The 17423-nt window shown below is 40.9% G+C and overlaps 1 protein-coding gene across 1 annotated transcript in view; it reads left to right on the top strand.

The window, feature by feature from the left end:
- STK4 (serine/threonine kinase 4) overlaps window positions 1-17423 on the top strand; it is a 45756-nt gene that overhangs the window by 14918 nt on the left and 13415 nt on the right. Inside the window, exon 10 of the mRNA XM_019472834.1 lies at window positions 7187-7344. Coding sequence (XP_019328379.1) covers window positions 7187-7344 — 158 coding nt within the window. The remainder of the gene's footprint in view (window positions 1-7186; window positions 7345-17423) is intronic.

Below are 17423 nucleotides of genomic sequence, written 5' to 3'. Positions count from 1 at the left end.
GATTAGTTAGGATACCCAGTGTTGATTTTTATGGTCATTTAGGAGCTCCTTCCTAATAGCAGGACCTGTCAGGTATGTTCCACTTTGATTTAGTTTGAGATAGGCCATAATTATGGAAAGGCTTGTCCTCATAAGCTTCAATAGATATGAAGTGTTATGTGGTCTGCTTTTAATGTGAGGAAATCTCAGCTTGTGTTGCCATGGGGTGAATTCATTAATGGCGGAGCGCTTTTTGCTCTGGTTGAGTAAATTGGCATCTCTCTGCTCTGCTGCATAAAATGACTCAGTCCTGTTCATACTGTACAAATTATGCTGTCCAGCTGCTAAAGTTCATCTGTGATCTCTAAGAAATAGCCTGAAGCAAATAAAACTGCAATTCCATTTGAAATTTAATATTAATGAAGTGTTGCTTGCACTTAATCGTCAGGCGCTGTTTTGTGCATCCTAAATACGTGTGCATTTTAAGCCTTAAAGTTACATAATTCAGTCTAAAGCAGATGGAAGCTTACTGAGACTACTAGGGTCTGAGCCCGTTACGTGATGAGTCAGTGAAAGATCTATGCCTATTTAGACCACTAAAATGAAAGATGACATCGGATATGAGAACTCTTAAAAAAGGGCAAGGAGGGAAGGTGAACACTCTAGAGGATGGTGGTTTGAATGCCGAGGAGCTGAAGCTTGCTCAAGAATGAGCACATATACACTGGCTACCTATAAACTTCAGACTGGAGATGAGAGGGTTTATAACTCCAGGAGAACAACGAGCCTGTCAACAGCAGGGACAAAGCAAACCAATTGCTTTACAATAGATCTTGATCCCTCTGTGAAAGGGACTACATAATCTTGTGCTGCTTGTCCCAGGGGATCCTTTCTGGCATTAGGGCTGACTAAAGGCAGCGATAGCTCTGCTTTCTTTAAAGTTAACATGAGTGCTCTTCACTGCATCTCTGCAGAGCTGTTCTGAGCTCCTGCTCACAGGGGTGCATCTTCCTGAGCTTTGTGCAAGGCATTCGTGATACCTTCCTAGCACAAGTCAACTTAAAAATGTTTAGTCTTGCTGCTTCTGACACCCCGTTCTCATAAACACAAGTATTCTCCAGAGCTGAGGCCAATTGTCTTTCTAAAGATTGCAGCCTCCTGAAATCTTGACAAATAAGTATACGTGTACCAAGTATCATGTTTTAGTTTGATATTGCTAATGTAGTAATTGAACACTTTGTTGTTGTTGATTTACATTACCTTTTTCATAGATGAATTTGTAGTGTGATCTCCTGACTATTCCCAGCCACAACTCTAGCTCCAATTTTTCATAAGGGAGGAAATCTCTCACTGTGGCTTCAAGAATAGGTATTTTAATACAATACAATATCAACTGTATTAACTTAACTGACTTGAGTAAAGAGCACACAAAATGCATTCCTGAGGTTATCTTTTTCTCTCATGACAAGCTTTGTGACTCCAGAATTCACCCCAGCTAGACAGTAGCAATGTCTTTCAAGAGGAAAGAATAGCAAAACGAGAATTCTTCTGCTGTCAAGTTTGAGTAGAGAAGAATAATTTTAGAGAAAAGCAGAAATTCTAGTTTCATTACTCAGCAAGCTTGTTCAGATAGATAGGACTTTGTAAATACCACTTTCCTTTTGAAGGCATCCTTTTGAAGCTCATGAGCTTCTGAAAATTTTCAATTGTGAGAGCTAATTTGACAAAATCAACAAAATGAGTGCTTTGATTTCTGGGACTAGATGATACTAAATGATCTGGTTTCCCAGATATTCTTTACTGTTGGAAAAAAAGGCAAATCTCTTGCTGGTTTAATTGACTGTGCTGTTTCTTCCTTATCATTCTACTTTCTCTGCAGCATCAGATGGAAATACAAATGTCTCGAAGGCTCTCCAGGCCTTCTTTGTCATCTTTTGCTCGATGTAAGGAGGTTTGTATGCTGCAGTCAGCCACTAAGACTGACCTCTTCCATTCCCTTAAGTATTCAGACGGGTGACATTTTTTGGGAGGGAGCACATTGTTTTAGTTTTTCCTTAAAACTTGCCCTTGCTGTAGCCTGGCAGAGGAGAGGATCCAGTATGCTGAGGCCGCCGGCTGTTGCTGATGTTGCCTCGCTGGCTTCTTGCAGTGCCCTGCCTGTATCTGTCAGTCGTCTTTTGGCTTGTCTGGGCTGTTTGTGCTTTGGGTAAGGACTGTCCCAGCTTGTGTGGTACCACATGCAGTTGGACTTTGCTTCCCAGTGCTGAAAGAGTAACACTATTACTGAAATCAGTAGTAAACTCCTTTCAAAATCAAAATATAAGGGGATATTTGTTGTTCACAACTTAGGACATTCTCTATCTTTGGACCCACCAATTTCACATCTTTTTCTGTTCTCACACACAACAATACTGACGTTCTTATACTTTTCTAAACATGACTTTATACCAGACAGCACTTGTGAGGTTTCTGCAGAGGGCTTCTGCTCTTCACCACGCGGCAGGCTGAACGACGAGCGGTCCTCCCAGCGCCTGTGGCTCTGTACAGCTAGCCCAAACCTGCAATTCTGCAGTCAGCTGGACCGGCTCCAGCAGAGCTGTGGCGGTCCATTTGTGTAATTAATACAGCTCCTAAAAAGATGACTGCATATCTAAATGGTAGACCATTAATGGCTCCAGGGAGCTTTCGTGGCTCATCCTTATAAGCAACTCTTTAGGTTCCAAAATAAATGGATGGTGAAGCCTTTCTTGTCACCACAGGGTGACCTTCTTTTCTCTGGCTCTTCTCTGCCACACTTGTGGCATTTGACATTCTGTCAAATGTTCGTATTTTAGTCTAACCCTATAACACTAGGAAGTTAAATGCTTTTTGGCACAGACACGTTTAGTGCGGTGTCATCCTTCAGCAGCATCTGCTTCTGCAAATAGCAGTGATCGATTTTTGTCTTCAGCTGCCTGTTACCAAAATCTTAAAGATATAGCGGTGTGATTCTTGTGTCGAATTAATAGCAGATCATCTTTGGAAAGATGACACTGCTGTTAGGTGCCAAGATTGACGAAAAGAAATCCAGTCGTGCCAGGATGATAATTGATTTGGTGTAATGTCTTTCTGTCTCCAGGAGTGTTTCTGTCGGTCTTGCTGCATACACACCCTACTGAGATCATAGCAGCAACTAAAATTTCAGACATCTTAGATCTGTATTCCAGATATTTTTCATTTTATATTACCTTTTTTCCATTTTTGTTTGTCAGTTAGCAATCTCTTTTAATCAAACAAAAACCAAACAAACACTAAATAAAGATGAGTGTTACATGTTGATGTGTAGAAATGTACTAAAATTGGTGACTAAATGTTGCATGCAGTTGAAAGCCTAAGGTGACTGCAAGGTTAGAGGTGTCTGACAGCGGGTGTGAAGAGTGTGAGTCGCAGAAGAGCTTGGCTTTGGCAGGGACCTCTGGAGGTCATCGGTCCGGCTGCCTGTGTGGTGGCTGCGACCAAGTGCAATGTCAGATCCGGTTGCTCAGGGCCTTGCACAGTCACTCCAGCCCTGCTCCGTTGCACAACCATCCCTGTTGTGAAAACTTTCTTCCTTATGTTCAGCCAAGCTGCCCTTGCTGCGGTTCAGACTGTTCCTCTCATCCTTTTGCTGGGGAGAGTGGGGCTCTGATGGCCTGCTGGGGTGGGAGACAGCAGCTAGAGCCCCTCCTGCCCTCCCCAGGCTGAACAAAACCCCCTTTCCTCCCACCCTCTCAGCATGGCAGAGACCCTTTCCGTGTCCCGGCAGCCTTCTGCTGCAGCCCCCCAGCTTTTTGGTCACTTGTACTGGTGGGGCTGAAAATCCAGTTGTGCTCTTCAGGATTATAAACTACCACCACCACTTCATGTGCTTCCTCCTTTGTCTGTTTCACTTCTGCGTGAAAACAGAAGTTTTATTAAATAAAGCTTGGGTTTGGATATGCCTTTTGATAATTCAGTGATGCTACAATAGGCTGTTGTTCAGTAGATGTAACTAGTTGTTTACAAATATTGCAGTTCCTGGTAAAATACAAGATGTGGGGAAATGAGCATGATTACTTTAAGTGACACTCTATTCGCTCTTACCAGAGCTTAATTCAGTCTTAAAAAAATAAATAGAAAAGAACTGAATAAGCCAATGTCACTGGAGTGGAACACTTGCTTTCAAAGTCTCCTGTGCTGCAAACAATTGTTTTCAAAACATACAGTAGAAGCTTGATTTAGATTTTCTTTTTTTTTCCTAGGAAGCCTGAACTACTGAGACCTAGGGTGGCTGTCAGTAATCTGTGTATAGATTAGCCTAGGTAGTTATGAATTCCTCCATTTCTACAAAATTTGTTGGTGTTCAGCATTGCCACGATTGGCCATAACAACTTACCTCCTGCTTCAAACAGGCTGGACTGCAGCAGAATACGAGGGGGTGTATTTACTTCATTCTAAATAAATGTTTTATCACTTAGCAGTAATTGGATTGCTATTGTATTTCAGTAATTATTCCCAACAGCAAATCTGTTCTCCACTTCGCAGACGTGTTTCCTGACTGACCTTCACGCAGCCTGTCTGAAGGTGTCTGTCCTGATCTAATTCTGTACGATGAGGTTCTTGGTTTTGTTTTTTTAAAAAAAGGGGAACTACTGCCAGGGGTAGAATAATTTGTCTTTGCTCCAGTTGTCATAGTGCAAAAGTATAAGCACTTCAGTTCATGCTTGAGCTTTTAGCTGATCCTGGAGAGGCAGTATGATGCCGTGCTTTTTCAAAATGCATCGTGACATTTCAGACTGTGTAGAACCACACTTCTCTCAGTATCACAACCCAAATATCCTGCCAAGATTTCTCATACTTTGTGGCAATTCGTTCTGTATTTAACATGTCTATAGAGAAATAACTTCTTAAAGTATCTCATAGCTGACCAAGGTATTCATACACTTGTCTGAGGATCAGAGTCTGCCAGGGAAGTTCTGGATCACTGGATGGCAATTTTATGTGCAAGAATAATATTCGGTGATTAAATCTTAATGGGTTTCCAGAGTAGCTAGTATTTTTTCAAGAGGAAAGCACTGCTGCATGTCCTTAGCGAGCACTGTCTTGTGATAGCCTGCCTTCTGTACACACTCTTGTAGGAGAGCCTCTGCGTTACGCAGACCCCACAAAACCCTCCATCCCCTGTGTGCTTGTCTGAAGCTCTAAACTTTTGGTTGACTGCCTGCCTGACAGTTTATATTCATTTCAAATGTATGGCATTCGACAATGGACTTCTTTCCACAGTCCAGAACTGGCTATTCTGATGCCATTTTCTGTTAACTCTAGTCCTAATCCTGCTTTCTGAAAAAGATGGTTTCTGCATTGCCTAAAACATACGTTTCAAGTATGATTAACCTACTCCAGTGTCTAGAGAACCATATTTTATCAGAACAAAAACATTTTACTAGGTATTGTTACAGTGCTTACTTCCATTATGCTCACAGGTTTTTGTGAAGCATTTTATCATAAAGAGCAGCACAGTGGCAAAGCTGCGAGTAGCCTTTGGCTGCATTTGCAGCTGTCCTGGTCTTGTGGTGCAGCCCTGTTAAAGCATGTTTTCTGTGCAAGCCTGCCTCTTCATTTAGACTGAGACTCTTTACAAGATATTAGCTGCACTGTAACTCACAGGACAGGTCAGTTTTAAGTGTGAGTAGTCTGGGCAGCGTCTGATGCTGTACCGGTTGCACTAGTAAAGAAATCTTCCTTTGGAGATAGCGAAGGTCTTTCGGTCTTGACTTGCCGTGGAGTTAAATTTTGTGTTTTCTTCCTGTATTGGCTTTTATGTGGTCTCTGCTAGGAATCAGTATTTTCATCCTCTCACTCTTCATCACTTCCTTCTCAATTGCGCTGTCGTCACCCTACAGCTGAAGCTGCCTCCATTCGTGGAGCCCACCTCCCCTCTCTCCAAACAGCACTGGGGATCTGCTTTGATCTGGGAACTTGTGCCCTCGCGTTTCTTCCTTCAGTGATGGAAGCCTGTTTGCTGAATGGGTTGCTAGATTTATTTGTATGTAACGGTACTTAAATCACACGAGCAGGGATTTGGATGGTGTTGATGGCTGAAGGAAGAAGAGATACATTAGTGCTCATATCCCTAATCCCACCAACTACCCAACGCACCTAGGCGCCCTATGAGAATGTAGTTTTACTAGCTCGTCGCTCTTAATGGATCAGCAGCGTTCTTCCTTTTCTTTTAACTTCTGCTTGTTCTAAAGAATAATTTAGACAAGTAAGAATAATATAAATCTGGTTGTGCTAAAGCTTTGTGCTCTTGGCTATATCCTTTCTTCTTCCATCAGTATGGGTGAACTCTTTGTTATTGAGAATGGTGCTTGGGAGGCTTATGAGACCTGCTCTTAAAAATCAAAGTATTCATATTTAGGTGGTTATTTTGACTCCTCTGTCTCTCTTTGTACCCTTGCCCATTTCTTATTACCCCAAGTTTCTTAAATGCAGGCTAGAACTGAATGGTTAATCTATATAGCTGGCTTATTCGAGTAATCCACTAAGAAAGTGTGTTCAGAGGAATTAACATACAAAGAGAAAACTAGGGCAGTAAATTTGAAAACTTACTAACTGACTGCTTATAAAAAGAAAAAAAGAAGCTTTGCAAACTAATTAATCCTTTCTACCCAAGAAATGTAGAACTTGACTACTTCTACCCAAGGCAAGTTATGTGATATTTGTATGGTAGACGTGGTCTTTGAAAGCCTCGCTTTTGTACTATTCCATTTATAAATATAACAATGAGTTTCTGCTTGTAAAACAACGCTGTTTAGTTTTGGAACTTGGTGTGTTTTGCAGTGTATGCAACCTGGCTGGGATGAAAAAAACCCGACCCCTCTAGTTGGTAGCATTTTAGTTCTGGCATTCAGTGCATGAAGCTCGGTTACCTGGTAGTGTGCTTTGATGGATGGATTGCAGGTCTAGAGGCCAAGGCCTCTAGCGTTGTAATCACTTGTGTGGTGGGCTTTAAGCTTCCCTTCTCCAGTTTTCTCACTGTACAGTCAGTTTTATATTTGAAAAGCTGCTGAAAAAATAGTACTTTAGCAGTACTACGTGATTTAGTGCGTGCTAAAAAAATAAAATCACTTTTGGACATGATGTAAGGCAGTATAACCGAAAACATCTTTTTCAAAACAACTATTTTTTCTATTTTTAATATTTCCAGGGAGGGATGAAACGATGCAGCCAGCCAAACCATCATTCCTTGAATATTTTGAACAGAAGGAGAAGGAGAATCAAATCAATAGCTTTGGGAAGAATGTGTCTGGCCAGACAAAAAATTCATCTGATTGGAAAGTACCACAGGATGGAGACTATGAATTTGTAAGTCTATACTTTGAAATTCAATCAACGTGACAATCTTTAAGAGTTTTAGTCAGAGCTGCTATAAGATTATTTCTTGTTTTGGCAGACTAATGGAAACTTGAGGAGATTCTAATTGCTAATGCATTTGGATGGGACATTTTGCAAAACTCATTTTCTTTAGGTATTTCTCGGTAATCATAACCAGTCATTATCTGTATACTTTCCTTGTTTAAAAACAAACAAATGCACAAAAAAGCCTGAGGACATGAAGGTACGAGCTATCTTGCTTTACTTCCCCATTATGCATTTAAAATAAAAAAACAGAATTCCAGATGGCAGTTGGAAAATGCAAATCCTGAAGGTATAGTGTTAGAACCGTTGAATTTCCTTGGTTTTCTCAAGCTTTGCACTGGGTTTTGTTTTGTTATATAAACATCGAGCTTGTCTTCATTTCTCTTTCAAATCCTCAATTTCAGTCTTACTAACTAAGGTTCACGTGCTCAGAATTTTCAGGAACTTTTCAGAAGTCCAAAGAAAGATCTATTACGCATAAATTTTATGATCTAATTCTTTTTGTGAGGATGGAAAATTTCTGGTTTGAGTTCAAAATGCCAGAAGATGCATGCTCTGCTGAACACTGTTCCCTCTGCTGCCTTTTCTTTCAATGATACTTCACTGCAAGCACTTTTCACTTTAAGTGCATCGTGCACCCTTATGATGTCTGTTCGTGTTGCCCGTGGTTCAGGTTGTCACGCTGCATTCCGCAGTTGGTGAGATTCACTCCACCTTCACAAAGCAGTGTGGAAAGCGAAGTCCTTCTACTAGTCACAACTCGAGGAGATGCTTTACTTTAAGGCTGGAATAATAGCTGGAGCCTTTCATTCTCTTTGTACAGATTGTATAGACTACTGCTGTAACATATATTTTGTTGTCTTTGCTGCTGCATCTCAAATTTTCCTATTTAGACTGAAAAGGATGGTTAGCTGAGGGGACCTGCTGCACTGTCTCTCTTGTTAGCCCTTCGCACTATGTTATGTTTAGCCTGAAGGCTTAAAGTCACCGCATAAGCATATTTTGCAAAAATAACCTGCAAGCTGCCTGTGTATCACAGGGTTTGGGCCAAACACGTGATTCCAGTCAAGTCAGATACTCCGTTTATCTCATTCACCTTACATGCTGTAACTTAATTTAATGATAAACAATTATTTTTCAATGTGTGGTATTTCCCAGGAAAGATGGGCTAGTTTGGAGTATCTTAGAGATCTTTTGTGGTCTGCAGAAGATGGCCCAAGGGGAAATTTGCTGTAATTATTTTACTTTCTAATTTGGTTGATAACAAGTTTAGCCAATTACCTTTATTTCCACTGAGTAGGATGTATTCCACCCTGCACACTGTGAGCTGTAGGTGCAGGCTACACCCAGTGAGCGGCACAGGCAGCGCGGATGACACAAGGAAAGGTCGGTGCCATTCTAGCAAACAGGACCTACAAGTATTTTTAGAATGTGCAAAGCAACTGTTTGACACGCATGTGACCTTGTTTACTGATTTCCAGTAGTACTGAAGTATTGCCATGTGCATAGATTACCAGTGCGCTGGAAGCAATAAAAGCAAGCAATAAAAGCTAGCAATAAATTGGGCTTTGGGTCACCTTCATGTAGTAATTTGTAAAAATTTCACTTCCCAGCTGTATGTATTTCTCTAGTTCAACTGTGTATGAATATACCAGCCTGTCACGCATGCAGATTTTGTAACAGAGCTACTTTCTTTTCTGTAGGACAAGAAAAATGCTTGAAAGCAACCTTAATAAATACATGTGGGTAATTGTACAGTGCTTATCTGAGGGTTAGTAGCAGTAACCTTGTGTAATGTATTCAAAGACTTAAAACTGGGTATTTTTCCTGTTTGGCTAAAACTAGATCGATTTGGCTAGCTGTGGGCAAAAGTCATATTTATTAATGCTTTAGTAATTGAAAGCATCGATGCAGTAAGCGTTGTGGAATAAGAAAATATACATTCACTAGTAGGTGTATCAAGTACATCTGCCCTAGACTTGCCTGCAGCTATAACTTATTTCTGCGTTGTCAAAGTCGGCAGGTTTGAGCAGACTTTGTCTACAGAGTTTGCAGGATTCCAAGTAAAGATGAGATCAGTGAGATGCTGGGTGAATAGTAGTTCCTCCTGGGCCTTAAGAAATGATTGAAATATTATTGCTTTGTGCTACTGCAGACTAGATAAATATGCCTTGTCTTCTATTCTGTATTCCTCTCCCTCCTATGCGACTAGCACCTGGAGTCTCCTGTCTTCCAAAAAAAAAAAAAAAGGGGCAATATTAAACTAAAAAAGATTTTTGCTCTCTTCCCCTGTGGCAAAACCATTTGACCTTTTCTTGACTAACATTGTTCCTCTGAAGCAGGCAAGTAAGACACTATTTATATCACAATGGCAATGTCATGTTAGATGAGGGTTAGATCGAGTCAGCCCCATCCACTCCAGAGCTGAAAACCCAGAGATCCCGTTCTAAAACGTGATGAACTCCAGTCCTCCCAAACGTGATGCTCTGGCTGTGTCCTGGTTGTGGTCGGAGATGGCATAAACCCAGTGTATTTCCAGCAGTGTATTTCCAGCCTTGGATTTTTGAGGTAGAAGTTATTACTAACTGATTGGTCAATGCCCGATGGTGTTAATGTTTATCCCCGCTCATGTTTGAACAGGGATCTCTAAAGATTTAAGCCCTGCTTGGTTACGAAAAATGTTTTCGAGAACTGTATGATTTATTTAACGTGGGGGGGGGAATACTAATTATGGGCAAAAATTCTTGCTTTTAGGAAGAATATAACAAACCCTAATATGAAAATGCTGCAGGGGTAGGCTGTTAATGGGCAGGCTGCACTGTATGTAGAATTCCTAATTGCCATAATCAGATCTCAAAATTTTTGTAGTTGAATTTAATTTTGCCAGTGAACATTAGTCACATAGTGTTGCACAGGCTTAAATTAATAATGCTAGAAGATTTGTTTAGACCATGTCATACATTTTTTCACTTTAATTTTTCAGTACTGTAACATACAGCAAAACTAATTGTGCGGTGTTTCCTGCCTTTAGACACAACAAACCCTTTGCTTATTCCTATTTTAAAAGCCTTTTAGTTGCTCTGAGCAGGTCAGTATTCTAATATCACTTGTGGCTAAAGTGGGATCACTTTTTTTTTTATTCTGGCCCTGCTTGAAAGGCCTTCAGTCTTGCCAAACCTATTGTAGCACATATTTGTGGATCATCCAGTCATGAACGTTGTGTATTATATCACTAATCATTTTATTGAAAGCCTATTTTGCTAGCAAATTAGCAGGTTCCAGCCATTCATGGCTTATGGTAGCTATGACAATACTGAAACCTTTTCAGTTTTATTTCATGAGGGTGGTTTCACTGGTGAAAATGAGTGGCAGTAGAGCCCCTGTCAGTCTTGAATTTTGCCATCGTGATGCAACTGCTGTTTTTTTAATACCTGTAGTGTTGAGCTTAGGTTTTGCTGTAACTCTAATTCGTAATTTTTCATATACCAGTGAATCTATGCTAATTAAGTATCCTAGGGGCTTGTTTTGGATGTGGAGTAAAATAGGTCCTGAACTTTTAACAGACACTAGAGCAAGAGTACTGCAGGACATCAAGTCTTTCCACAGGCTTTACGCAAGGAGTTGGAGCCGTTTGCTCCAAGGCTTTTTTGATTCCAGCACCTGTGTATCTGCCAACCATTCCTGGCCTGTGTAAGGCCTGTCGAGCTTAATTGGTACAGCCACTTTTATGTTGTCTTTAGCTGCGCTTGCTATCTGTGCTTCACTGGAAGAACACCAGGTGATAGCTGAGCTTTTGAAGGAAAGCATTGCCGTTCACCTGCAGGACCTCAGTGGAGAACTGCAACCATCAGCAGTCATTTTCTGCACTGGCAATCTCCATCCTGCTGCTGCAGCTCTGGGAAGGAAGCTGACATTCAGAAACAAGGTTTATTTCTCTTTCCGAAGAATTATCCTGCTTCCTTTGGGAAGACCTTGATTTGCTTGCATCTGCTAAGTCTTGATGAATCGGACCTTTCCTATTCCTGCAATTATCAACAGCCAGCAGTTTGGGTCTTTCCTTCTCACTCCTTGGCTTAATGAAGAGGGTCTGCCTTCACAGGTTCTCTCACTGAAGCAGAAAAACTTTGCAGGAGAACTTTTTTCCTTACAAAAATAAAATTAACGTCTATCCTTGAGAGTGTCGAGGTTTGCAGAAGTAGACATGGCAAATTTCTCAGCTTTCTGTGGAAGGACTGCCGAAGATGGCTGTTATCATGGCCTTTGTTCGCAGGTTCACCACGCTTCAGTCTGCCGTGAGCAAACCTATGTTTCAGATCTTGTGTTTCCATGCTGTGAGCGCTATTCTCTGCACTAGCTCATCTTTTTAGCTCCTTTTGAGAAGTGTCTCATTGGCTGCTGATGGGAATTTCTTTGGACAGGAAAGATTGTGTGACTTCCCCCAGTTCCAAAACAGACTTTATCACTTTTCAGTGCACAGTGTCATCTGTTTCTCTGCTGCTGGGGAAGACTGTCCTGCAAGCAGTAGAACTGTTGCTTCTGAAATTTTTGCAGGGCAAAAGAAGGAAGGATGAGCAGGAGGTGTTAGTTGCCTCTAATTGGGGGGAATAATGCAGGTGCTGATCAGCTGCCACTTTTGTCAGAGCCCTCATGTACAAGCAGCAGTTCTTGTCTCTACCTCACCATCTGCTAGACAGAGATGAGCAGAGAAGGGACTTTGAGTTACAGGAGTTGGAGGAAGGGCTGGGTTTGATCCCACAGCTACAGATCTCTTTCCAGTAACCAGTTGTCTAGCCTGTTGCTTCCAAAGTGCTTGGGCCACAGCTTGCTGTCGATACCTGACTTCTCCGTGGATTGTGCTCCTTAAAATTCACTGATTTTGAAATGAGGCATCGTTGTTCCAAAAGCGTCTGTAGACCACTTACTGTGGTCTTTGGTTTTGTTTAGAAGCTCTTGCTCCAGACAGTGTTCCTCCTCCTCACACTGAGCCCTGCCAGGGGCTCCTTGGAGCGGGAAGCTGTAGGAGTTGGATGGTTCACCAGGCAGTGGGACAAAGGAGTGAGCAATAGAAACATATTTCACACTTGCAATTGCAATTTGTTCAGATAAGAGACAAAGCAATAGTCTGGCAAACTGTTGAAGCAAAACGTCAAGACAACACTTCAGTTTTAATGAAGTCCAGTTTCTAAAAGCATATTCACATCTTTTGGAGTTCTCGAATTATCTGCACTGCAAGAATTGGTATTGCAACTGCAGCCTCCTTTAAATAACTTTGAGTAACTGTATGTCCATTTATACTTGCTTGATAGGAAACCGTGATATTTTTTGTGTGTATCTGTCTGTAAGCAGCTTCTAGCCAGAGCTTTTAACAGCTTAGATCTTTCTTTTTTACAAGTATAATGTAAATGAAAGCAAGCCTTCCTCTTACCCGAGTGGAGGTATAATTCTTTTTCTTGAAGTAGTAAAGAAAAATATAATTTTCTGTTTACTGAGACAATATTTCATTATGCTGCTCTCATCTGGGATATACTGTTTTTTAGTAACATCCCCATTTCTATGCTTTTACTTAGTAGTTTGAAACATTACATTGGAAACAAAGACTTTAAAATAAATAAATAGAGAAAACCACTTCTGGTGTCTTTAACAGCAGAGAAGGAAAGTGTGTTAGTCTAATGGTGTCTTCAGCTTGTTCAATTGGACAAATGGCTGTTGGGTTGCAGTGAAATCATGAATGTGAATCTTCTTCCTTCTAGTTAGACAAATTAGGTATTGGTGTGATAGCAAGAGATTGAAGTTCTTACTGAAAAGTTTATAGAAAGCTTAATTCTTTCAAAGCAAGTCAAATTGCATTAGGATCATGTTGTATTTTTGAGTCTGGTGGTAGACACCAGCCTGACAATGCCTGCAGATCAGAGTCTACTTATGCATATCAGGTGTGGTCCAGACGGTGAGGATGCCAACCACGATGGATCACTGCAGGCTGGAGTCCGACCCAGGGAAGTGCAGTGACGGATGCACACTGCAGCTCTGTATGCTGCTCAGCCCTGCCATGAATCTGCAAAAGTTGCAGCTGGTGTCTCGCGGTGCACAGTGTTACCGTCTGTTGCATCGCCCTGCTGCTTCCCCTACGCCACTATGGAATGACTACAGTTAAAAATGGAGATTGCTCAGCACAGTGTATTTCTTCTCCTAGCTCAGGACTGTGGTGAAGAATGGCTGCATACTGGAACCATCTGTTTCTTTCATTGGAAGTGATTTATAGGGAGGAACTGTTAGAGGGCAGGTGATTTATTGTTTATCAATAACAGTAAACACGTTCTGCTTTACAATGACCAGAGTCTCTAACTTATTGTATTCTGTCTGTGAAGGTGTCATTTGTCTTGTGAACATCTTGTTGTCTACCAGTACCTGGAGCATTCAATGTCTTTGGTTTCTCTTGAACGTTCATTTGGATAGCGTTTATTAGCAATCTAATATTGATGCTTTATAGCTTTACTGCTTTTTGTCTGTCCTTCTAAAAGTTTGATCGATTAAAAACTTGAGAGTATTTTCTGTACAGTTGCCGGCTTTGAAAGTGATGGCAGGCTAAATAATTGGCTCTCATTTTGTTGGAACTGGTTGTTGGGTCTTTTCTAGCAGTAGGAAGAAGGCATTCTGAGGATACGTGGATAAGGCAGATGCTAGAAGAAAAGTACTTGTATTATATGGGTAAGCTGCTGTTGTGTGACTTTTTGTAGTTTATCATTTTATAGTGTTTCCTGACTCTACTGTGATCCTCTGAGCTTTATCTTCTTTTTACTTCTGTCTTTTAAGCAGCTTGGTAAAGGTGTCAGATGCAGGCCTCTACACTAATCTTTCTGTTCCTCCTTTCCCTCATCCAGATTACTCAAGTGAATAATCCGAGCTGGTTACTAAGACTCCAGAAAGTCTATCCACTTGGACAGGAGCAAAAAAAGCTTTATTAGAGTTGTGCACATTTGCAGGTCATTTAAATGGGATTATTCGAGAATCAAATAATCTTGAGATTTCTATTGCAATACATTTTTTCTTTTCTAAGAGAGCAAGTTACTCTGAGCCTTGTGTGATGAATGAAGATTGACTGTTCCAAAAATTCATCTGAATATGTATAGTTTTGCGTAGAAGAAAAAAAGATGTTTGGTTAAAGTAGAGCTTTTTTCAATAACATTTTCCAGGACTAAACCAAACACTTTGAGTGAATCTTCAGGGATTTCTCTGTCCAAAAGTTTCTTCCCTCCATCTGTCATGAACTCCTCTTTTTCCCAGCGGTGGCTGGAATAAAAATTACTTCTCAGGCACTGATTTCTTCCAATAGTCTTACTTTGATCGTAAAGTGAACTTACTTGCTAGGGCATTCATCAGTTTGAGAGATAAAGCCAGATCCGGGGTGACTGATAGATAACCCTGTCTAGGTCCTGTGGAACTAGGGCTGCTTCCTAGTTGGGAAACGAGTAAACTTGTTTGTGCTGTGCTGAATCTAAGATCAAGCTTTTGTTCAATGGGAGAGCATTAAGACCATAACGTTTTTGGGAAAAAAGCCAGACTCTAAATAAAAAGACTATTTTTCTGACAACAGAAGACAGTCCAGAACAGACAACTATTAATTTCCAAACCCCATGGTATCTCCTGCTAATTGAGGGAGATCTTAAAGTGTAGTACCTAGCCATAATTTCCACTGTGAAGTATGATTTATAAAAAGAGGCAGGTTTTTTGTGATGTTTTATTCATTGATTTTAAATGTCACCTGCCTTGATTCATAATATTGATGTCCCTTAAATGGATTTCCTTTTTTTTTTTTTCCTTCAACCATCTGCCAAGAATTTTTAAAGCTCTGCTAATCATTTGTGTTTCTTTTAAGCATTACCTTTTCAGCATATTTAGTATGTTCTTCCCAGCAAATACTTCTAACTAGGGACATCTTTATTAAGGAAAAACGGTTCATTTTGTCACCTTGTAATCAAATATACAGTCATTTTAAAAATAAGCCCAGGAACAGCTTGTTTATCTCTTCTATTGTTTGTTAAGTGGTCTTGAATCTTCTGTAACATTTGCATGAGGAAGACACTCTGAACCTTACTGCAAACCTCATCGAATTCATGGCTGCTTCAAACCACTGATGTGATTTACAGCAAGCTGTATGTGTGTAGGTTTTATAAACCTTTCTAAATTCCCTTTATAACAACAACAAAAAAAACCCCAGAAGATACCACATTTGGTTTTAAAATTTGTTAGCAATATTTGAAGTCGAAAAAGGTGGTTCAGTGGCTTGACTCTTCTATCTGTCGTGGAAGAAAATAGATTTCTGCTGTCTTACATTTGGCAACGGGGTCATTGTTCACCACCTGCTTTCACTTTGGTGCGTACTGACACTGATGGCAAAGCACTTACTGCCACAACTTGCTGTCAAAATTTCATTTTTGCTATATTTTTGTATATAGCAGGCCTTCTGTGACACAAGGTTTTTAAGCGAAGCTTGCGGTGAGTGGGAAGTAAAATGCGTTGCTGTTGTTTGTGTTGAATTGCTTAGGTCATAGCCCTTAATGGAGACTGAAATAATGTAAGGTGACATCGACTTTATGAGAGTATTCAGACTTGTAAATTCAACAGCCGGGCCTAGCTTTGAGGTCCCTTTCCTACTACAGCATTTAATCAGCTGAGACGTTGACTGAAAGTTTTGTGGATGAACTCAGTAACTAACAGAACTTCAGCCGGGGTCTTTGATCATGGGATTTGTTCCACTACTGCTGTATGTTTAAGGTCAGGCTGCAACGTGCATTTCTGCTTTGGGAGAAAGGAAAGAGGAATTAATAATTGAAGGTGTGACGTTGGAAAAATCTCTGAGGATACCGAATTCTTTAGAAAACCTGTTTGAGCCTTGTTACGCCCTGAGATCTGTTTTCAAGGCTGGGTGTGTTATGGCACAGCATCTCCCTTAAAAAAAAGAACACTGCTGCTCAAACAAGAAATGCTTCTAAAAATCTTCTTGCAACTCATCTGTCAGTACAAATGTTTATAAAGGGTAATGTAGCTTAAAAAGACAAGCTTGCCCAGGTTTTTCTCATCTGTAGCAAAAAGGGCTCCTTTTGGGGACTCTTTGCATCAGGAGCCTAATGTAGCTGCTCTGGATTGCCTCTTGGAGGATGGAGTCTCTGGACCATAAGGAGAAAGCCTAGGGATAAAGTCTCCATCAGGCCTCTGTGAATACTTTCCAGTGGGCAGGGTCTCACCCGGACAAGTGCCTGAAATGATGTGCTGTGGAGGAGCAAAGTTATCTCAGCTCTGACTTCTGGACCTTTGTGCACCCTTTTCTTGTGTTACTATAAAACCTGCAGAAAAATCTAGATGTTGCTTATTGCCAGTGTTGTTTGGTGCGTGTAATTACTGGGTGTCTCCCTGCTTGCCTCACCAGGAGACTTTGCAGCGGGGAGTTTCATCATGTGTGAGGCATGTTTGAGGTCTTGCGCATACAGAGAAGGTAATGGAGTTTGCAGTTGGCTGTGGCTGCTTCCAATAGCCAGGGAGTCCTGGGAGGTTTGCCTTGGCTCTTATTTCAATAACCTCCATGACCAGATAGCTTCAGAACCCAAGCTTTGACCTTCAAGAAAGAGGGAGAAAAAGTAGCTTAATACATAAAGATTGATATAGTCTGAAAGGAATATTTTTCAGAAATTAAGTGCTTAATTCCTTCTTGTTTTGTGTCTTGCCATCATGCAGGATCTTTATAAATAGCTGCCCAAGTACTAGTGAACACTTGGGAAAGCCTTGCATGGCGAGGCGTGCAGGTTCAGGTGACATGGATTTTTATGGAGATGGTTCACTGGGGGACTGTCCCAAAAAAATATTTGTCTCTGAGATAGTAAACATATGCCCCTGGTTTTAAAGACGACGGCCTCTCCCATGGTCATGCATTTTTCAAAATGCCCTGGAAACCTCTGTAGTTCAGTCTTTCCTCACAAAGCTTTTAATTCTCTCTCCCATCTTCCTTGATTTCAAATTGCAGCTATTGCTTC

Source organism: Aptenodytes forsteri, unplaced genomic scaffold (genome assembly GCF_000699145.1).
Source record: "Aptenodytes forsteri isolate BGI_AS27 unplaced genomic scaffold, ASM69914v1 Scaffold149, whole genome shotgun sequence".
Lineage (NCBI taxonomy): Eukaryota > Metazoa > Chordata > Aves > Sphenisciformes > Spheniscidae > Aptenodytes > Aptenodytes forsteri.
Note: the sequence above shows the minus strand (reverse complement) of the source record. Positions and strands in the feature narration are given on the sequence as shown.